At 47.0% G+C, this 20488-nt stretch overlaps 2 protein-coding genes across 3 annotated transcripts in view; one reads left to right on the top strand and one right to left on the bottom strand.

The window, feature by feature from the left end:
* Positions 1 to 285: 285 nt before the first annotated feature.
* Positions 286 to 15673, top strand: TGM4 (transglutaminase 4). The gene is made up of 14 exons (XM_071735874.1): positions 286 to 416; positions 5564 to 5743; positions 5884 to 5990; positions 6278 to 6407; positions 7047 to 7165; positions 8599 to 8706; positions 9251 to 9425; positions 9943 to 10081; positions 10345 to 10448; positions 11278 to 11529; positions 12207 to 12551; positions 13720 to 13889; positions 14688 to 14824; positions 15345 to 15673. The coding sequence occupies exons 1-14, from the start codon at positions 401 to 403 to the stop codon at positions 15484 to 15486; spliced, it is 2124 nt and encodes a 707-aa protein (XP_071591975.1). The 5' UTR covers positions 286 to 400; the 3' UTR covers positions 15487 to 15673.
* An 849-nt stretch (positions 15674 to 16522) lies between these two features.
* ZDHHC3 (zinc finger DHHC-type palmitoyltransferase 3) overlaps positions 16523 to 20488 on the bottom strand; it is a 33297-nt gene continuing 29331 nt past the window's right edge. For both annotated transcript variants that reach the window (XM_071735868.1, XM_071735869.1), the window contains one exon: positions 16523 to 20014. In XM_071735868.1, coding sequence (XP_071591969.1) covers positions 19772 to 20014 — 243 coding nt within the window. In that variant the 3' untranslated portion in view covers positions 16523 to 19771. The remainder of the gene's footprint in view (positions 20015 to 20488) is intronic.

The raw sequence follows: 20488 nt of genomic DNA, 5'->3' as shown, positions 1-20488 counted from the left end.
CAGTCCCGGTTGCTTAGATATTAGGGCATAGGTGCATTCCTGTTACTCATCTTGCCTATGATTTTGCTGTTTGTCAGTGAAGGGTCTGTCCACTTGTCATCTGATTGCAAATCCACCTTCCATGTGAGTCGGGATTTAAGTTTCACTGTTTTTCAGGGTCTGACTATGTGTAGAGGGAGTTGTAGTCTCTTTTTTTTTTTTTTTTTTTTTTCCATGGGAACTTCCTTTCTCTAAACACCACCCCTTGGCAGTGGACCTGCTGACAGCTCAGAGCCAGACACTGATAAAAAGGGCACCCAGTCTTCCTTCTCCACATTCAGAAGCAAGTGGCAAAGGCTACTGAAGAGCTCAGAAGCTTCTGGCATTGCAGGCACCTCGGGTCGAAACGCCGACGGGTACCATGAGCATTAGCAGTGGTGAGTTTTTAGCACTTGATTCCATAGCCTGTGTTGGATGGGAGGTTTGGCAGGTGTCCAGGGGAGGTGGAGGTGCCACGGGTAGCACCTTGGGAAAGGTGTTTTGGGGCGTCACTGCTGCGTCACAGGGGACAGGTTTGCTCTGGCTGCGCAAATTCCGGTTTTGATGGATCAGTAAACCAGCTGAAAAATGCATCCCAATTTTCACTTGCCTGTAGACATCTGGCTTAATCAGTAATACCAGGAAAAAACCCAAGCTTTTCTAAACTTGTTCTGTGTCAATGTGAAAGGGATTTGTTTCTTTCAAGCTTCTTAATCATGTAGATTATTGCCCTTTTGTGATGGCTGATACCCTCTGACAGAAATTTCAAAGTAACCGGAAAAGGGATTATTTGGGCTTGAGCTCCATCCACGGGTGTCCTGCCTGCCCTGTTGTCAGAAGATCCTTCACCCACCTAGAAAGGTGCCTGAATCACTCCTGTAGCAGCTGCCAAACTCCCACCACTGGCTGGGCTCCTGGGACCAGCCCGACCCCAGAATGGCCAAAATCCCTGAGGTTTGGGGTGTAGCTGAGCTGGGTGGTTCCTGCAGTGGAGCCAGGAGCAGGTGTCCACAGCCACCAGGAGGGGAAGGGTGTCCCAACAAATGTTTCGAGCCCCTCCATTTCACACCTCTGTACTTTGGGTATGGATGAGTTGAAGTTTTCCAGGAAGTCTCAGACAGCAACACCTTTGAGGTGTGCTCTGACATCTCTGGGATGTGAGAGAGTGTTTGGTGGAGGCTGGGCAAGGATGAGGTGTAGATGGAGGAGTCCAAATTTTGTTTTTTCTTGCTAAACTACAGTTCTCATCCCACTTTCCTCCTGTCTATCTGGGCAGCCTTTATTCCCACTGAAGCCCAGGCATGCTATAAACACTCTGCTCCATATTAATTTTTTTTAAAACCCCATCACCTCAACATAATGGAAAAATGGCTTCAGATCCTTACCAGTGCAAAGTCCTCCTGTTTCCATTTTTGTTCTGGGTGATTTCTGTGCTCTGGAAGTTCTGAACATCTTTCCAGGAAGGTAGCATCCAATGCAGCCAGCAGGTTAGTGTAGAACAGGAGCTCTAGAAGGAAACATCATGGAACTAGGAGATAAATATAAAAAAATACTGTCTTGAACTTTCTTTAAAAAAAGAAATAAAATTATCTGGCACAATTTGGGTTTGCTTCTGGCATGCCCCAGGAGTGAAAACAGCCAGGGCTGCTTCTTGCAGCTTGAGCCTGCATCCCATGAGCTGGCATGTTCTCAGCTCTGCTATAAATCACTAATCCCCATGCTGTTAAACCAGGGAGCTCTCAGGCAGCTGGGAACAGAGTGTGAGGGCTCCCAGATCCATGTCCTGGGCAGAAGGAAGAGCAAGAAGCCCAGAGCAGCACATGGGGGCTTCCCGGGGAGGCAGGGCTGTGGCCCAGCCCTCCAGGATGCGGTGACGGGCACACCAAATTGTTCATTTAGCTGCATTTCTTGGCATGGGACACTGCCCCAGGTAGATGACACTGTATCACAGGTGTGCTTGCAGGAAAGTCAGTGCAGCACGATTGATGGGCAGTGCTGCTTTGGGAGAGGTTTTGGCACCGCGCTCTGTGCTGCTGGGGTGTTTTTGAAGGCACCCGTTCTCTGCAGATTTTTGTTTTGTTTTTTTATTTTCTCTGTGAATCCTCAACACCAGTGGTTTGCAGAAGCAAGGTATAGAAAGGCATCCCCTAAGTTAGGAAATGCTGGAAAGATGGATTCCTCAAGACCCCCTCCCAAAGTCATTCATCTCCCACATCCCTCCAAAACCCTCTCCCATCACCAGGACTGTTTTTATGGTAGCTTTTCACCCCACCGCCAGGACTTCCAGAAGGAACAAGGTCAAGCACCTTCAGTGACTGGAGATTTGTTAATGCTGAGGGAGACACACTTCCCCTTCATCCTTCTCAAGAGGATTAAGCAATTTCAGCTGAAATTTGTTGACATATACACACATACACACACCCCGTTGCGCAAAACATCATCCCAAGGCTGTTGTCTGGCAGGCAGCAAGCAAACAGGGGGTGCTTGAAAATTAAATCAGTTAACAAAAAAGTGATGGCCAATTTTAAGTCTATTTACTGTACTATTGATAACTGCTATGTCATTAAGACAAATAAGGTTCATATAGTTCCTAAGAAGAAACACACAGAGGTAGTAACCTGGTGGGGATCCGTGGGAGGTCAGTTCAGTTTACTCAAGGCTGTGGCTGTTTCCAGGCACAGGTCAGAGTGGGAAACGTGCCACTGATTTCAGCCTGCCCCGGATCCAGCCCTGCCACTAGCATCTTGCATGCCACAGCAGCCCCCAGGAGATTTCAGCCTCTTTAATGTTAGGGATGGTTCTTGTTGATACTCAGGCTCGCATGGTTGCCTGCAACCGTGTGAATCTGTCAAGATGTTTTGTGAACTAATCCCCTCAGCTATTATGCCTTTGACTTGCTAAGATATCTGAAGTGGTTTTGAATTTCTTGACTCTCCCATGTGTTCATCTGAATCACTCATGACCCAAGCGTATTGTTACTCCGACTGTTCACATGGAATTCATCCTTTAAGGATATTTAATGGGCAGGTACAAGACAGATTAGACACTTACAAAGACATATAGCTCAGCCACGTTCTGGCATGCTCTGGCTTCCCCTGGGCAGCCTGCAATAGCCTGACGCAGTAACCCCCGAGTCCCCACCTTTATTGAAAGCTGAGGGCTTTATCTCTGCCGAAGCTTTGCTCAAGGGCTTTGCTCTTGTGCTGGGCTGTGCCTCTCAGATCTGTGTGTCCTTTTCCCAGCTCTGCTCCCAGCCAGCACTGCAGGAGGGGAGAGGAGCCCAGAATGTTAACTGCTGTGTCCTACAAAATTAGCTGATGTGTTGGGAATGAATGGGAGCAAGTTACCTGACAGGGTCTCCTTCTGGAGTCCAGAGTTGTCCTGAAGACAAACAGCAAGAGCACCAATTGGAGTAAAGAAGGGCAGAGCACTGCCCCCCATATTTAGCATCTCCCCAGAACAGGCAGCATCTCTGCAACACAGACCTTCCTTTGGTACCTGGGTTCTTGGAGAAACCAAGTCCTTGAAAAAAAATGCAACTTGCAAATATTCACATAAGTGTTCACTTCCATAAGTGGTTGATTAATGCCAGTTGTTATATTATTTGAGACTAATTTTTCAGGGGAAGCACAAAGAATCAGCCTCAGAGTCCTCAAGAGTCCCTGTTTCCCAGGTTCGTGGCATCCCAGAGACACTGGGGATCTCTGCAACTACGGGGAGCCAAATTTCAACATATTCAGTTCACTGCCAGCTTGGCTGTGTGCTTTATGTTAAGAAAGCAATTAGTGCTACTGCTAATTATTATTTGATAGTCGTGAAAGATGTGCTCAGTGCTAATATAAGGCTTTGGCCAGAGGGAAATAGGCTGAGATAAAAATCCCAACAATGAGGTTTAATTTTTTAAGCTTCCATATGCTAGGTTGGGAGCACCACCTCTGAACATGCCTTGGCAAGCAGAGTCTTCTTAATCTGTCAATATTACTGCTACAGCTGGTACTACTGCTACTATTACTACTACCACCACTGCAACTGTTGTTTTATGGCTGCACTAACAAAAAACATTGATAATATTCAAGGATCTGATGCACCACACTCTTAGCCAGCCAAAGGCATGCAGCGAACAGGAGCTGCTGTCACCACCGTGGCTTTAATGAGGTGCCACCAGCAAAGCAGTTGAGCAGATGGGGGCAAAGAGGAGAGGACCATGGGTGCTGTCCACAAGGATGCTGAAGTGGCCAGGACCTTTGGTGGGCTCTGGTGTTAGATGCTCAGGGGAGCTGTGGGGATGGGATGCAACAGAATCAAGACTATTGCAACAAAACTTGCCATCAGGCCACCTTCCTGGCCTGCTGCAGTCTGTGGAGCTGACTCCCAGCTGCTGGCCCCTCAGTCAAGTGGCAGGATGGGAGAGCAGGCAGTGGTCCAAGCAGATGTGCATTTCCAAACCAGTAGGATCTCACTTGCAGCCTTCTGGCTGCTGAGGAAGCTGCCCTAGAGGCACGTAATGTGGAGGTGCTGGGGTACCAGCAGAGGCAGAAATCCTCATGCTACATCTCTGACTGCAGCTACCTCCCTCAAGTTGCTCATTCTTCACTCACCCAGGGCCACCTCAGAGGTCAATCATCCCTCAGCCTTCATGGGGGACTACAGAGGGAAGCAGAGGCAAGCCACAGCAGCCTGGCACCAAATAGTCAGAGGGTGAGGCAGGCATTTCTCCCTGCTCTGGGCAGATTGGTGCAGCACACTCACTGCCATCAGCCTCTGTAACCCATTCCAGCAACATGACTATCTCTGTACACATATGCTAAACATTTATATCGTATCACATTACATTACATAGAATCATAGAATACAATCATTGAATTGCTCAGGTTGGAAAAGACCTTTAAGATCCCCAAGTCCAACCATTAATCAAACTCTGCCTAGTCCACCACTAAACCATGTCCCTGTGTGCCTCATCTCTAGGGGTAGTTACTTGATCACTTCCCTGGGCAGCCTGGTCTATTGCCTGACAACCCTTTCAGTAAGATATTTTTCCTAATATTCAATCTAATTCTCCCCTGGCACAACTGGAGGCCATTTTTCTTTGTTCTATCACTTGTTACTTGGGAGAAGAGACCAACATGCACCTCACTACAACCTTCTTTCAGATGATAGTTGTAGAGAGCAATAAGGTCTGCCCTGAGTCTCTTCTTATTCAGACTAAACAGCTTCAGCTCCCTCAGCCACTCCTCTTAACATTACATTATATTATATATGTTATATTTGTAATTTTATACACCACTATATTATAATAAAGTATAGTACAATACTGTATAGTTAGTACAGTATATTTAGTATAGTATTGTATTCTATATCTATATATGTATAGATATACAGACAGTTGATCTTAGCCCTGTTGATCTTTAGTGTGATTCTTTGTGCTGGCCTACTTTGTTGTTTAGAAGACCCACAGGGCTCAATTAAGAAATCAGTCTTTACTGAGCAATACACCACCAACTCTCTTTTCTTTTTTATTTCCCTCTCTCCGCTGATGGCTTTCCAGGGTCTGATCTGAAGGTCACCAGGGTTGACTTTCTCAAGAGCGAGAATGGCCGCCTGCACCATACTGATGGGTACAGCATCAAGAACCTGGTGGTGAGGCGTGGGCAGGCGTTCCAGCTCCAGCTCTCCTTCAGCAGGGAGCTGAGGGCTGCTGACAAGCTGGCACTGCGTTTCGGCATCGGTGAGTGAGTCCCCCGTGGCCACCAGGCAAACGGGGGAGATCCCCGGCAGCCTCCATCTGCCTCTTTTTGCTGCCTGGCACCCTGTGGTGGTTGCAGACTCGTGTGACCATCCTCCATCTTGTGTTGGGTTTGTTTCCAGGTGAAAAACCAATGAAAATCAGGGGGACTCTGATGTCGCTGAACCCAAGACGTGAGCAGGACCTGGGTGGGTGGCAAATATCCATCGTCAAGAACAGTGGCAAAGAGGTAAAGTCTGTGGGCCACGTTCCCATGTGGGGCAATGGTGGAGGGCAGCAACGCCAAGTCCATTTGGAACAATAGAGCAAATCATCATAGCCCCATTATGCATTCTCTTAGCCCTGTAATTTTGGGAGTGGAGCAGACTTGCCCTGTTTAATTCATTGCTCCCCAACTGTGCACGCAGGATATGCCCCATCTCTCTCCCCCCTGTGGCCACCACCTGCAGTACTTGTGCTGTGCCTCTGGCTATGGTGGAAGGTCCTTCATGTCTTTTCTCTTTGTCACCTCCCTAGTGCCTGCTGTCTATCACCAGCTCACCTAGTGCCCCAGTGGGAAAATACATTCTGAATGTGAAGACTGGGACTAACATTTACAGGCCTGAAAATGATGCTGTCTATCTTTTGTTCAACCCTTGGTGTGAAGGTGAGTGGCCCCACAGGCAAGGCTGATAATTACTGCTGCTGGGCATCATCCCTGGGACAGCTTCTCCTCACATATTTCCTCCTCTCTTTCCCACACAAATTAGTTTTTTCTCTTAAAACACTGCAAGCATCATCCCCACAGAGCCAGCTAGGAACTGGCCAACATCAATGAGACAGCTCCTGGCTGGGGATTCCCCAGTGATGATTTAAGGAGCACCTCAGTGTAACCTCTGTTTGCACTTCTGGGTCACCCTTCCCTGTTTCCCCAAGACCAACACAAAGGTTAACTGAGACAACAGGGTTGGCTTAAAAATCCAGATAAAAAAATAACCAAACAGGAAAAAAAAAAAACCAAAACAAAACAGGTGTCGCTGGTTGGCATCAATCCCTCTGTTCTGTCTGCTGTCTACCTAAAGTGTTTATCCACCAAAGTGGATAGTTTGGGAAGAACCATTTCTCTAAAACAAAACAGTGGTCATCCAGCAACAGACCTAAAGGAGTGCAATAAAATTTGAGGGCTGCGAGGTCATCATTTGGTGTGAATGTTGTAGACCACCAGCTCCCCCACTTTAGCTTTCCAAGGAAAACTTTGTACAGTGTGTGTGCAAACCACCTAACAGCTGAGGGGTTTTTGTTCCAGGTGATGTTGTCTTCCTGGATGATGAGGCAAAGAGAAATGAATACGTGCTCAACGATACAGGCTGCATCTATGTTGGGTCTTCATACAGCATATACCCGAGACCCTGGAATTTTGGGCAGGTAAAACACAGATGTCTTGTCCATGTTATTGTCCTGCTTCACTCCTTTTCCCACAGGTGTTCATTTCAATGAGTCAGACCTAAAAAGCATTTGAACACATGAGTAGCTCAAAACATTTGAATAATCCTGCCAGCTTTGCTGGGAGGCCTCACCTACTTAGAGTAATCTGTGTGCTAAAGTGTTTTCCTCAGCCACAGCTTGAGAATGAAGTTTAATGGCATGTTTCTAGATAGATCATAAGAGCCCTGGCAAAGGAGACAGAAACTGTGGGCAGAGCTGGCTGAAAAGATTCCCTTGAGGAGTCCTCTCCCTCTCATGCAACACAGCAGTCATCAGTAACCAGCTTGTGAGCCATGGAGAGGGGGGGGAGGAAATCAGATTATTTACCTGTTGTGTCACAATTAGGGAAAAATAAGGTAAAAGCAATGCCAGAGGCTGTTGTCATTCAAGTGGTGCCTTCAGCAGCTCTGAGGGGAACCGTTGGGTACAGGATACAATCAGCCCACCCTCTCAGGAAGGGTGTTTCTCTACACTGCCTCTGAGATAAATCCAGTGGAGTGGAACGACAAACGCACTGAGGCTAGAGATAAGAGGTGAATGCCAAAGCAGGTTTATTTGCACCCAATAGAAAGTACACAGGCACCCAAATGGAGCATCCTACACCCTACCCAGACAGATTTTCCACCAAAAAATGTGAAATGTGAGGATTTCTTTTTCTTTTATTTTCTTTTTTGTTTTCATTTTTGTTTGTTTTTTTTTTTAACTCTGTGATTTCAAGCTGCAAGTATAGACAACACAGCAAAAGTGCTCATGCACCACAAAGGGTCCAAAGGGCATCATCCGTAGGGCTGTTCCTATCCTAATATTTGCTATGCCATTAAGCAATGAGAATTGATATTGATACTCTGCCAAACTTTGTTGGGTCGGATGTTTGACATCTCTGTGGATTGGACCTAAGGGAGTTTTATCTGAGATTGCTAATTGGGAATCCTTTCCTGCAATAATCTGCATTGATGTACCCCTCCCTCCCCCCGGGCCCCAAGGGTTCATTTTGTAGCTGTGTCAATAGAATAAATCTCTGTAGTACTCTTAAATTTCCATTACTCTTGTGAGTAATTTTCAGGGCAGCAGGGAAGTGACATAGGTGACTTATGACTACTCACAGGAGTGAAGACTGCTGGTCAGGTTCCAGCTGTTTTTGCAAGACATGTGAGACAGGCTTTTTATTTCCAAGGTGGCTTTTTGTTTAGGTCCTTCTCTGGAGAGAACAGTTTTGGGAAGGCCTGTAGGCTCAAGAATTCAATATCTTCAAGGGAGATTAGAAGTTAGGACTAGTTGGATAGTTTCCCCCAAATACCTGAATATTGTAGTGATTGAGCAAATTCTGCTTGAGAGCAGCACAGAAAAATGTCTCTGTTTTCTCTCACAAACAGTTTGAGGAATTTGTCTTGGATGCCTGCATGTATCTGCTGGACAAAAGTGAACTCAGGCTGAGTCATAGAAGGGATCCTGTGGTTGTGTCCAGAGTCATGTCTGCTTTGGTACGTCTCTCTTGGAGAAGTGCTTTGCCCCTCCAGATTTCCCTCCTCCTTCTTACTTCCTCTTCTTTCCCCTGGGGCCTTGGACACCATTTCAGTTTGCATCTGAAATGGGTTCCTCTGGGAAACTGCAAGGAAAGAGCCAGAGGGATTTTGTATGGAGGGGACAGGCAAGCAAAATACAGTATCTTCCCATCTGCAAAGCTTGTGGGTGCCCTGGTGATTCTCCTTTCCCAACATCTGCATTGGCAGAGCTAGCACATGGGTGGTATTTCAGGGGGCTACTGCTGTCTGATTTGGGACCCTTCTGGGAGCTCTGGGGTTTAGGATGCAGTGTGTTACAGCTGCCCCAAGAAGTGGTGCCGCTTCCCTCTATATATCCAGGTGGAGGGTTTCCACCCAGGGTTTCTAACCAGTTGACACCATCAGCTTCACTGGGTGCCACGGGGCTGTGAAGCACCTGGGCAACCACAGGGTGTGCAGAGAGTCCAGGGTTTAAGTTTCAGTCAGCCTTATACCCATATTTTGCATGTTTGTGTGGCCACAGGTTAATGCCAATGATGACAGCGGTGTCCTGCTGGGGAACTGGTCTGGGAATTACAGCAATGGGACCTCCCCTATGGATTGGATTGGGAGTGTTGCAATTTTGCAGAAGTATTACAAAACAAAGAAACCAGTCCCTTATGGTCAATGTTGGGTCTTTGCAGGAGTCCTCACTACAGGTAAACAGTGAACTTGTCTCCTGTTCCTAATATCCTTATTACTGTGCTAGTAAGCCAAATTACTGTGCCTCTGGGCACTAAAGGTAGCAGTCCCTCATGGAAGGAGAGCCTGAGGGAGCTAAGACTGCTCAGCCTGGAGAAGAGAAGGCTGAGGGGTTCCATGTGTATAAACACACCACGGGGGGAGAGTAGGGCAAACAGAACCAGGGTCCTCTCATTGATGCCTAATGGCAGAGCCAGAGGTGATGGGTACAACCTGAAACATGGGAGGTTCTGTCTGAACATGGGAAAAAAGGGTTTTTTTTTACTGTGAGGGTGACCAAGCACTGGCACAGGTTACTCAGGGAGGATGAGGAGTCTTCATCCTTGGAGATATTAAAAAACTGTCTGGTTGTGGTCTTAAGCACCTGCCCTAGAGGACCCTGGGTCGGCAGAGGCATGGGAGGAGACAATGCCCAGAGGCATACAACAGTCTCAGTGATTTTGTGACTCTGTGTTTTGTCTGTCTGTGCCACAGTGATGCGCTGCTTGGGGATCCCGTCCCGCTGCGTGAGCAACTTCAACTCAGCGCATGATACAGATGAAAACCTGAGAATTGATGTTTACCTGAATGAACGTGGAGAAAAGATGAATGGGATGTCCCTTGACTCCATCTGGTACTGCCAAAAGGGGCTAATGCTTCCTACCCACCCCACACATCACCCCACAGTGCCACATTCCACATCTTCAGCAGACTTTCCTTTGAGAATTTCTCTACTGCTTTGGGTTTGATGCCCAGGAGAGAAAAAAGCAGAGGGTTTCAGAGCATTTCACACAAATACCCATTAAACCTTACCTTACTTAAGGATTTAGAGAAGAAATGGTGACTCTTCTGGATGTAACAGCTCACTTTTTTTCTTTCCAACCCAAATGCATGCAGGAACTTCCACGTGTGGAATGACGTCTGGATGAAGCGGATTGACCTGCCAGCAGGGTTTGATGGCTGGCAGGCAATTGATGCAACCCCTCAGGAGCAAAGTCAAGGTAGGATTTGCCTAGAAGGGCTCTTCTGCAACTCCCAAGGGAGGAAGGGACATTTCATAGGAAAACCATGGTGCCCAGTCAGTAAACCATTTACTTGCTGTCCATATCTTCATGCACTTGGGCAGTGACATCCTACAGCTGGAGTTCTCACTCTGGACAGGAAGAATGGCATTTCTCTGCAGGCAGAGAACCAACCTTATAGAGTGTGTAGGGATGGGAATGTAATTTCAGAAGTTAGAGCACACAGGTGGAAATCAGAGCTAATTTCTCTTTCCACCATCCACTGATTTCTTTGGTGAAGCTGAGGGCTCAAAGCAGTCTGTAGTAAGAGGTGTCACAGCTCTCCCTAGTGAAGATGCTTTCTGTAGAATGAAGTCAAGAAAGTCATGAGTCCATTCATGGGTAAGTGAGAGAACTGACTGTCAAAATCAGCAGCTACCCTCCTTGCACAGACGCAGGGAATTTGGAGGTGGAAAATAAAACATTAATCCTGAAGGCTGTGCATGAAGTGGTGCATTGCCAGGAGATCAAACACAGGTGGCTGGATGACTCCATTACTGAGCCATAACTCTCAAGCCTCTAAGTCATTTAGCTGAGAGGGAGCACAGAAAAGCTCTTACCAGACCTTGGTAATTTACAAAAAAAAAGCTCAAATGAATACAGGACAAATGTGGGCTGCTGGAGTTCATCACTGAGTGGGAGGAATATTTACTACTAACAGTCAACTACAATAATCACAGGTTCCTACTTGGGTAGGCCTGAGGGTGGAAAAAAAATTGGAGTTCCTGCTTGTATTTTGAAAGCAAATGGTCTTGAATGTGTTTTCTAGGTAGATTCCAGTGCGGTCCCTGCCCACTGAAGGCTGTCCGAGATGGTGATGTGTATTTGCCCTTCGACAGCAAGTTTGTATATGCAGAAGTGAATGCTGACAAAGTCTACTGGATCCTCAGGAAGGTGGATGGCAAGGATAAGTACTACAGGATTAGCACAGAGACCCGAGGTGTTGGTGACAACATAAGCACAAAAGCCGTGGGGCAGAACAAGAGAGAAGACATCACCTACGAGTACAAGTACCCTGAAGGTGACTGGCCCCATCCTCTAAAGTAGTCCCAAAGAGGAGACCCCTGGCAGAGTAGGATACCCCCCAATGCATGATTTCCCCAGGAGAAAACCTCAGGTCTAGCTGCAGTGACAAACCTTGTGTAAGGCCTGGGGACCTAGGAGAGGCAGGGCTGCTACTGAGCATCTTGATGCCTGCAGTGACACCTGTAGGCTGCTCTTTAGGGACAGTGTGAGCAAGTTTGTGGGCATTGAAAGGAATGAGCTGAGTGACCAACCTAGTGCTCTGACTCACCATTGCTTCATTTCTTCATCCTTCTTTTTGTCTTTCCATTCTCCAGACCATATAGGAAACTAAAAAACCCACATTACCTTCCCATAGTTTTCCCTGCCTCAGGTCCAGCCATGTTGCAACTAGACTGTTAAACCCTTTCCAGTGAGGATCAGGAAAATCTTAGGCTCAAAAATTTAAGAGCATCCATCCTCTAGAACTGTCTCATTCAGGAAATTCTTCCTGTCCAAAATGCTACAGTTAGATCCAGTAGTAGCATGAACCAAGAGGGTCTCCTGAGCTGAGGCTGGAGGCAATCAGTGCCTGCACATCTCCTCTCCACAGCAGCAGAAGCATAAATAAAGGGAAGGTGTCTCTGGATGAGGAGGCTGAGATACAGCTATCACTCACCCTTTTTCTTCACCCAGGCTCTGAGGATGAAAGGAAGGCCATGGAGAAAGCTTGCTCCTTCATACGACCTTCAGGAATGGCACCTCGGGGACGTTTTGCTTCAGCAGCTGCGAGTGAAACGTCTTCCAGGCCTGAGGTTCTTCGTGAGACAGTCTCCAAGACTGGGCTTCAGCTTGAGATATCCAATACAGAAGCTTTGTATCCTGGCAGTCCCCTTGAACTGGCCATCACAGTGAAGACCTCTGCTCCTGGAAGCTGGACCATCAATCTTACTGGCTCCTGCCAGCTGCAATCCTATACTGGAAAAGTTGAGGCCAACCTTGGCTATGTCAAGGACACTGTCATCCTTGAAGGCAAATCTGGTAGGCACAGAAAGCTTGCTATGTGCTATTCTCTGTGGCAGTCTGGGGTCTCCCTTGAGCTGGTTTGTAATGAGATGTTCAGCAATACTTCAGTGTGGGCAGACAGGTGTCTTCGCTGTGTGAGCAAGGGGTGCTGGAGCATCTCCCTCCCAGCCTCAAGCATCAAAGATGCCACCATAGTCTTTGGGTGTGTCCATATGGGCCAGATCCCTCACAGGGTTTAGATGACTGGAAATTTCAGCCTTTTTTTGCTCTTATTCTTGCCACTCTAATGTTGACCAGCTGGTAGTGATGCTGGTGAGTGTTATTTTCTCAATTCTTCACCCAAACAAATTTCAACCTCACAATTGCCTGCCTGGCTGTTCCCAGGAGCTGTTTGTTGATCATTTCATATCTTTAAGCAAACTGGGTCGCAGTTCTGATCCTGGCAATGTGACTGAAATTTGCTAAACAAGAGACTAACGAGTGATGAATAATTAACAACTCTTGTTCATTCCAAGTGTGAGTCACTCTCACAAAAAAAAAAACAACTTTGCTGCTAGTGATGGATGAGTGTTTTCACTCATACTGTGGCTGTCAAAATGCAGCAGGGTAGGACATGAGGGTAGCTACATACATTTAGAAATGAGAGCAGGCATTATTTCTTTTTTATTCCCAGAAGTCAGGAAGCCTTGAGGCTAAAGCAACATTCCAGCTCCAGCCTTGCTGACTCTAGGGCTTTCCAAGCCACTGGAAGTTTGTCCAGGCAATTAATGATAAAATCTGAAGTGAAAGGAAAGCAGCTAATTTTATAGCATGTAGTGCCTCAGAGAAGCCCCAGAGGACACAGGCTTGAATGTACCCAACCTCACACTCCTCTGCCTTCTCCTGAGTGCTGGGGCAGACAGGGACAAGGGCTGCTGAGATGCTGGATGTGAGCCCGAGCTGGCACTTAGCATGGCAGGGAGATGGTGTGGGCTCAGCTGCCCTTCCTGCAGGCTGTGTGTGTCAGGTATCACTGACTGAGCTGGGGCTTCCCCCTGCAAGGTCCCCAGGGCTGGCCCAAAGCAGGATGGCCACAGGAGATATTCCTCATCCTGCACCCTGAGGCACCAGCCAGAAGACCCAAATCTGCCATCCTGTCCATGGGTATGTGATGAAACACAGATATGTGTTTTCTCTCCTGCAGAGATACAGATCCCTCTGAGAATTCCAGCTGACATGTACATGAATACACTGGGCATGGTGGAAGATGAAGTGCTCATCCACATGACTGCCATTGCTGAGGTTGAGGGGACAGATGATAAACTCACCAAGGAGACAACGATGCGCTTCGACTACCCCCCCATCGTCATCCAGGTGAGGCAGCTGCCATCCCAGCTTCTCAGGGACAAGGGTTAAAGCCTTGCTCACTGGAACACCATGGTGGTGATAGCATTCCAGGGCAGATCTCCCAAACAGCTGCCTCCTGGGATACTCCATCCTCAACATTTTATTTGGCTATTCTACCTTTATTTGAAGGTTGAAAGCAATCATGAAATTCAGACTTTATTGCCCCATCTAAAAAGACAGGGAGGGGCTACTGGAGGGAAGAGGCTCAAAGAATGGTTTAGGTTTCAAGACTCCTGAAAGATCATCCAGTTCCAGCTGCCCTGCATCAGCAGGGGCACCTCCCACTAGATCAGATTGCCCAAAGCCCCATCCAACCTGGCTTTGAACACCTCCAGGGAAAGGGCATCCATAGCCCCCCTGGGCAACATGTTCCAGTGACTCACCACCCTCACACTAAAGAATTTCTTCCTAGTAACTAAACTAAATCTCCCCTCTTCCAGTTTAAAGCCATTGCCCCTTGTCCTGTCATTACACATTCCTGCAAAAAGCTTTCTTGTAGGCCCCCTTCAGCTACTGGAAGGATGGAGGACAGTTTGTATGGGGACTCATGTCTTACAGCTCTGCCTTTTGAAGAAAAATGTGTTGAGAAAACAGAGAAAAGCTGGGGAAACAGCCAGCGGGACAGAGCACACAGTGCCATGGGAGGGTGGAAAGTCTATGAGGGGGTTGCTCCCCAACACATTGGTGGTAAGGAGCAAACTGGCAGTAGTTCCAACATCTATGTTTCCTCTCTGATCTGGATTTCTCTTCTCACTCCTCTGCCAGATGCCAGAAACAGCCAGACTGAACCAGGAGTTTACCTGTGCCTTCATCTTCAAGAACAGGATGAACGTGCCCCTGGTTAACTGCAAGCTGATGGTGGAAGGCTTGGGCTTATTTAAGATGTCAACATTTGATGAGGGGTAAGGAGATGAGCTCAGTATGAAATACACATCTGCTCTGCTTCTTTTTTGTTTGTTTATTTTAAATTTCCCTTGAAGAAGTGGTCAGTAGATTTGGAGTAACAGGAGCCTTTGCAAGCTATGTCCAAAACCATGCCACATTTGGGTGCTGTCCATGCAGCAGAAATACCCATGCAGAGTTTGGCATGCTCAGGGCATTGAGGTACAACAGGGGCTTTCCCCACACTCCTGCTGGGATGCCAGGTGCTGCCTGGACAGTGTGAATGTAACTGCTTCCTTCAGAGACAAATTTAGTGTTTCATTTGTAAAGCAAATTCTGGAGAAGGTCAACAACACTACTGGGACTACCAGCCAGTAGTACCATGCCAAGCCCTGCTTGCTGCATACTGGTCATACTGGGAGAAGGGCAACACCCACCCTAAACACATACAGCAGCTATTTCTTCAAGGAAACTGATTTGAAAGCAGCTAATAAGAACCATAACTCATGCTGGGGCTATCTGTTTTTTCTTTCTCCTTAGGGATATAGAGCCCGGTAGGATCATTAAGTCTCAAATAATATGCACTCCAACAAGACTAGGAGAGAAGAAAATAGTAGCCAAGCTAACCTCACTCCAGCTCAAAGGAATCTCTGCAGAGAAGACCATCACCATCACTCCATAGGATCAGGGCCTCAACAGGGCGTAAATGGAGCCCTTGCTAAACATATGGCACTGCTGCACGTCTCAGGCACTTGATTGCTGGATGGTACTCTCAAAGTAAAGATCAAAATCCCCACTAATTAAGCTGTCTTAAAGGGTGCATTGATTGTAGTTAAGTGTGATTCAATAAAGGTTGCTAAAATAAACTGCGTTGTTGGGTTGTATGGTATTGCTGGGTTGGGGACCCCACTGGGAGGACATTGCCACCTCAGGCTGGGGGCTGGAGCTCACGGTGCTGGCTTTGGCCAGGGGTAGGTGTGAGCCCAGGGATGTTTTGCAGATGCTTGGCTGCCTGGGCTGTGGTCCTATATGAGATGACACTCAGAGACCTCATCAGACCACAGGCTACTGTGCAGCTCAAGAAACATTTTAAACAAATCCCTCCTGAACAGTTCCCTTACCCTCCCAGCTAGCCAGCTGGAGAATGTACTGGCATACACTTTTTTTTTGTCTTTAGACAAAAAGAAAAAAGCACACGTGGCACAGTCTTCCCAAGCACAATTTTTCATATATTGTTCATTCCTCCCACCCAATTTCTTTTGGAGGTTTTCAGGCATTTTTGGAAGTAGTACCATCTCCAGCCACCATGAGTTGCAAATGTGTAACCTCTATCCTTTCCCCATCCACCCTGAATACTGCTGGATTATGTGTGACACACAGCATGAGGGTTGCAGAGTGGAAAAAAAGAGAAATGGCAATAAAAAGTCCATAAAAAGGAGGACAAAAGGGGTAAAAAAAACCAAATTGGCCACTCCTTCACATTTCAAACATTTAGGGAACAGTGGAGGAGCTCCTAGGTGGTGGCTGGGCCACAGAAGGCAGTCAGAGTCCCACAGCCCCTGCCACCCCCCCTGCCCCCTGTGTCCCAGTGCCCCACTGGCTCCCAACAAGGCCACCTGCAGTGGTGTCAGGGCTGGGAGCAGAAACCCCTCTCCTGAGGCAGAAAGGGCACAGAGCAATACACACAGCAATAGCTGGGAAGGGAGGAACAGACAGTCTTTGGCAGATGAAGTTTTAGTTCTTTAATAAGTACAATAGCAACCCGAGGCATAAAAAGGAGTTACAAACAGCAAAATATAATTATTTTTTTTCAAGAGATGTAAATTCTTCACTTGCATAGAAAACCTGCTGTAGAAGACACCAGATAAGAAGTACAAGAACACTTTTCAAGTCTGCCACGACCTTGTCTGTCATGTTTTACCACCTCCAGCTGGAGCAGCCATGGGATCTCCAGCAGACTGCAGCACACAGAGTGCTCTTGAGGAGCACAGCCCCATGGCCTGGAGAGCCAGCCAGGACCACAGCAGCACAGCCTGAAGATGAAGGCACGATTTAAAAAGGGGCAATGAGCACATGGAGGGAAAGAAAATGGTAGGTTTGGTTTAAATTTCATGAAAATCACATTTGGTCTCAAGCTACCAGGTAGAAGGTAGGTTTTTGCCAGAGCTGTGGATAAAACACATTTTTTCCAACTTGTGAACTTTTGCAATTTCTGACAGTTGCCACGCTACACTGAGACAGCATCTGCACCAAGGGGTACTGGAACTTTGCATGGGAGGAAGAAGAGTGGGGCAAGGGAGATTGACAGCCAAGAGACACTAGAAGAACCAGACTGCTGGATGCAGGGAGTCACACCATCAGTTCTTGGGGGCACCAGAACTAGGGCTGGGCTGTCTGTCCACAGCTCTGCACAGGACACAGGGATCTGTCAGAGTAGGACCAGAATTTCACTGTGAGAGGAGGGAAAGTGGCTGTTCTGGCTCTCACCCCACTCTTCACATTGCTTTTCCATTTCAGCTACTACAAAATGTCCTAAAAGTGCCAGCGCCTCAGGAACAACACGGGTGGTGGGAAACCAAAGTGACAGACACCTCTCCTCTCCTCATGTTGAGGTGAACCGGGTTCAAGAATTGGAAGAAGAAACATGCTGCCTCTGTCTGTGCCTACCCAAAGCCACATAAGTGGGGTTCATGTCCTCAGATGCATCATGAAACACAAGGTGAGGGGGTCTTGCCCAAACTGATGTTCCCCTACGTTTGCCTCAAGGTGATTTTCAAGCACCAACTAGATTCTCCCTTTAGGAACCCACAGCACCATTTCTACCCTGCAGACATGGCACTGGAGGCAGGGACATTAAGTGGATGCAGAGGCCAAGCAGCAAGCCAAAATTAGAAAACATGAGCTAAAACGGGCCTTATTTTCCTCCTTCCACATCCCTATTGGAAATCCCTTATAGATATGCTATCTTCCTGGTGTCCCTTTCCTGTGGGATACCAACAGAGAGGAACGTAGGCTGGTGCAGAAGCAGGAGAGCTTCTTCCCTCCCTCTCACACTGCTGCACAGAGCAATGACATTCAAGACCTCATGCGTAAATGACACAAGAAGACACATCGATTCCCCCCAAATGCAGGGTGTTTCCCTTTATCAAAAAGTTCTTTTTAAAATACACAGGTCCCAGTGATTTATTTTCCACTGAAAAAGAGGAGACATCCAGAGGGTGTAAGGGACGGGGCAACCACTTGGGAATACTCCTGGGTTTTAGCCAGGCTGTGCTCCTAACAGGCATGGCACTTGATTTGTTCTCAGACCCTTTGCCAGAGACTGCTGTAGCAGAGAGAACAAGGCCAGGAGAGAACCTCATTGCTCCACAGTAGCCCTGAATGTCACACTATTAATGCAAAGATCCCTTTTTTTTTTTGGAAAAAGAAATTTAAAATTTTGCACAAATTCCATTTGGTATTGCTAATATAAATAATAAAAAAAAACTTCATCTAGGTCTTTCACAATATCATGCTTTCATCCCCCAAACTCCTTTCTCTTAGTTTTGAGAGGAAACAATTATCTTTGGTCCATGTTTAGAGGGGAGGGGGCAGATGAAGTCAAACATGTCCTGCAGAGGAAAACCAGGAGCACGCCTCTAATATCCTGCAAAATTTACTTGCAGTTAAGCTAAGGGAGATGTCTAGAAGAAAATAATAAAGTTTAAAAAAAAAGTGTAAAGTGAAACTACACTAAATGGCATCTGGAGCACGCCAAGGGCTTGTAGTGTGCTTGAATGCAGTGACTGCTGGCACCTCTGTATGACTTTGCTGCAACTGCTGCCACCTGCAGAGATGCCTGCCTTGAGCCATGAACCTTCCTTCCACAGGCTCACCAATGTTCACCAGGAGCTGCTTGCAAAATTAGTGTAAGGAATCCCTGTATTAATAGGACAACATTAAACCCCAGAGAGATTAAGAAGCAATATTCACTCACAACTCTGACTACTGAGGAAAGATTTTAAAAAGAAAGAAAGAGACACCTAAATCAGACAAATCCGACAGAAGGAGCCAGTACCTCCATCAGCAGAGCGCTCACACATCCCTCTCTTCTTTGACTGCAAAAAATACCTGCCTGGCCTAGACCAGCTTTCTGGGATGCAGAGTTTGGCCAGGCAGCTCCCACCCCACATGTGCTAACAAACCACAGCTCCTGGGTGAAAGATTCCCACCACCAGTGGCTCAACAACCTGGCCGGTACTTGTCCACTCTCGGCTGTGCTGGGTGCAGGCAAACACTCCCACGGGCCGAGCGGCACCAGCACCAGCCCTCGTGGCCTGCACACTCCTCAGCCAAACCCCACCAACCTTGGGCAGTCCCACCAGCACAGAGGGTTAAAATATACCCCTGGAGATATTTCAGAGGTCAAAGCAATTACACCCAGGGTGAGCTCGCCCACCTGCTGTGTCTGCAGTCCAGTATGCCACCTCTGCCAAGACCTGTGCACCAGCATTTTTCAGAATCCAGAGGCAGCATCCATGGGATGAGCTAAAAAGGATGCATTTTTCCAAGAAAACCTGTAAAGCTGGGCTAATCTGGCCATTGCACAGAGCTTATTATTTAGCCCTCCAAAAGGCTGTAACAACAAAAGATTAATCGTACTCCTTAGGACTGCACATTTCAGAGAGCTGGGACCAATCTATCTGACATTAGTAAACTCTCCTTATAGGCTGAGTATTAAAAGCTCAATAAAGCAGCTGCCACAGGTCCGAAAAAGGAGCTTATGAATCTCATCACTTATAAAGCTTTCTCTGGAGATTTGCTATTGCTTCTGCTAGTGCTGTACCTGGCTTCCAAATACTCCTGAATTTTTTAATGCACCGAAAAGTACGTTAAAAAACAACCCCGCAAATCTCCATCACGAGTAGTTATTAAAAAAATAAACCAACACCTGAAAGCTGCTCTTGGTATCTTGGAGAATGCTTTGCTTATTCATGTAATACTTCAACAGCAACATCTCGAGTGAGAAACTGCTCAATTTCTTCTTGGGTCATTATTGCAGATGCAGGAGCTGCTGCTGCCGTTTCGGCCAGCGCTGGGCTCTCACAGTTCAGGTTTGACAAGGGATTGAACCAATTCAAGGAGAAAGCACCACCAAATGCCAGCTTCATTCCTTCCCAGCCGCTGATCTTCTCCCAGGTTGGCTTCTGATTTTTAAGACGCTCAATACCCTGCAAGAAGAGAAGAGGTTTGGGTTGTCTCACGTTTATAGCAGCAGGTATAACCACTGTAGTATGTGCAATACTGCCCATCTACAGCCAGGGTGTTGGTCAGGTTTTTGTTAACAAAACAGACAGACATCCTGTGGTACCGAGAGTTTCACAAAAAAACACTAAAACAAGACCAAATTCATGGACAATCTGAATCTCAGTGACTTACTTCAGCATGAGTTCCTACTGATTTTTATGGTAAAGTCATGGCTCCTAAAAAGCCATCCCTCCTGGAAACTTGGATCTTTCCTCATTATGCTTTTTTAATTCCTCCAAGGAGTAACAAAATGCAATTACAATTTAAAATTTCACCTTATTTGAGCATTTATACAATAGTTCAGCTGGAAGCACAATACTACCACTTTTTGCAGTGATCAGGAATTTACCACAGCCATAGCTAGGCTTGTTACTAGCACCTGATGTAACAGGCAGCTT

Source organism: Heliangelus exortis, chromosome 2 (assembly GCF_036169615.1).
Source record: "Heliangelus exortis chromosome 2, bHelExo1.hap1, whole genome shotgun sequence".
NCBI lineage: Eukaryota > Metazoa > Chordata > Aves > Apodiformes > Trochilidae > Heliangelus > Heliangelus exortis.
Note: the sequence above shows the minus strand (reverse complement) of the source record. Positions and strands in the feature narration are given on the sequence as shown.

Bases quoted from the DNA above. Each gene is read 5' to 3' on its own strand.
- TGM4 (XM_071735874.1), top strand. The intron at 7,166-8,598 runs GTAAAACACAGA...TCTCACAAACAG, and splicing joins GACCCTGGAATTTTGGGCAG to TTTGAGGAATTTGTCTTGGA. The intron at 14,825-15,344 runs GTAAGGAGATGA...CTTTCTCCTTAG, and splicing joins ATGTCAACATTTGATGAGGG to GGATATAGAGCCCGGTAGGA.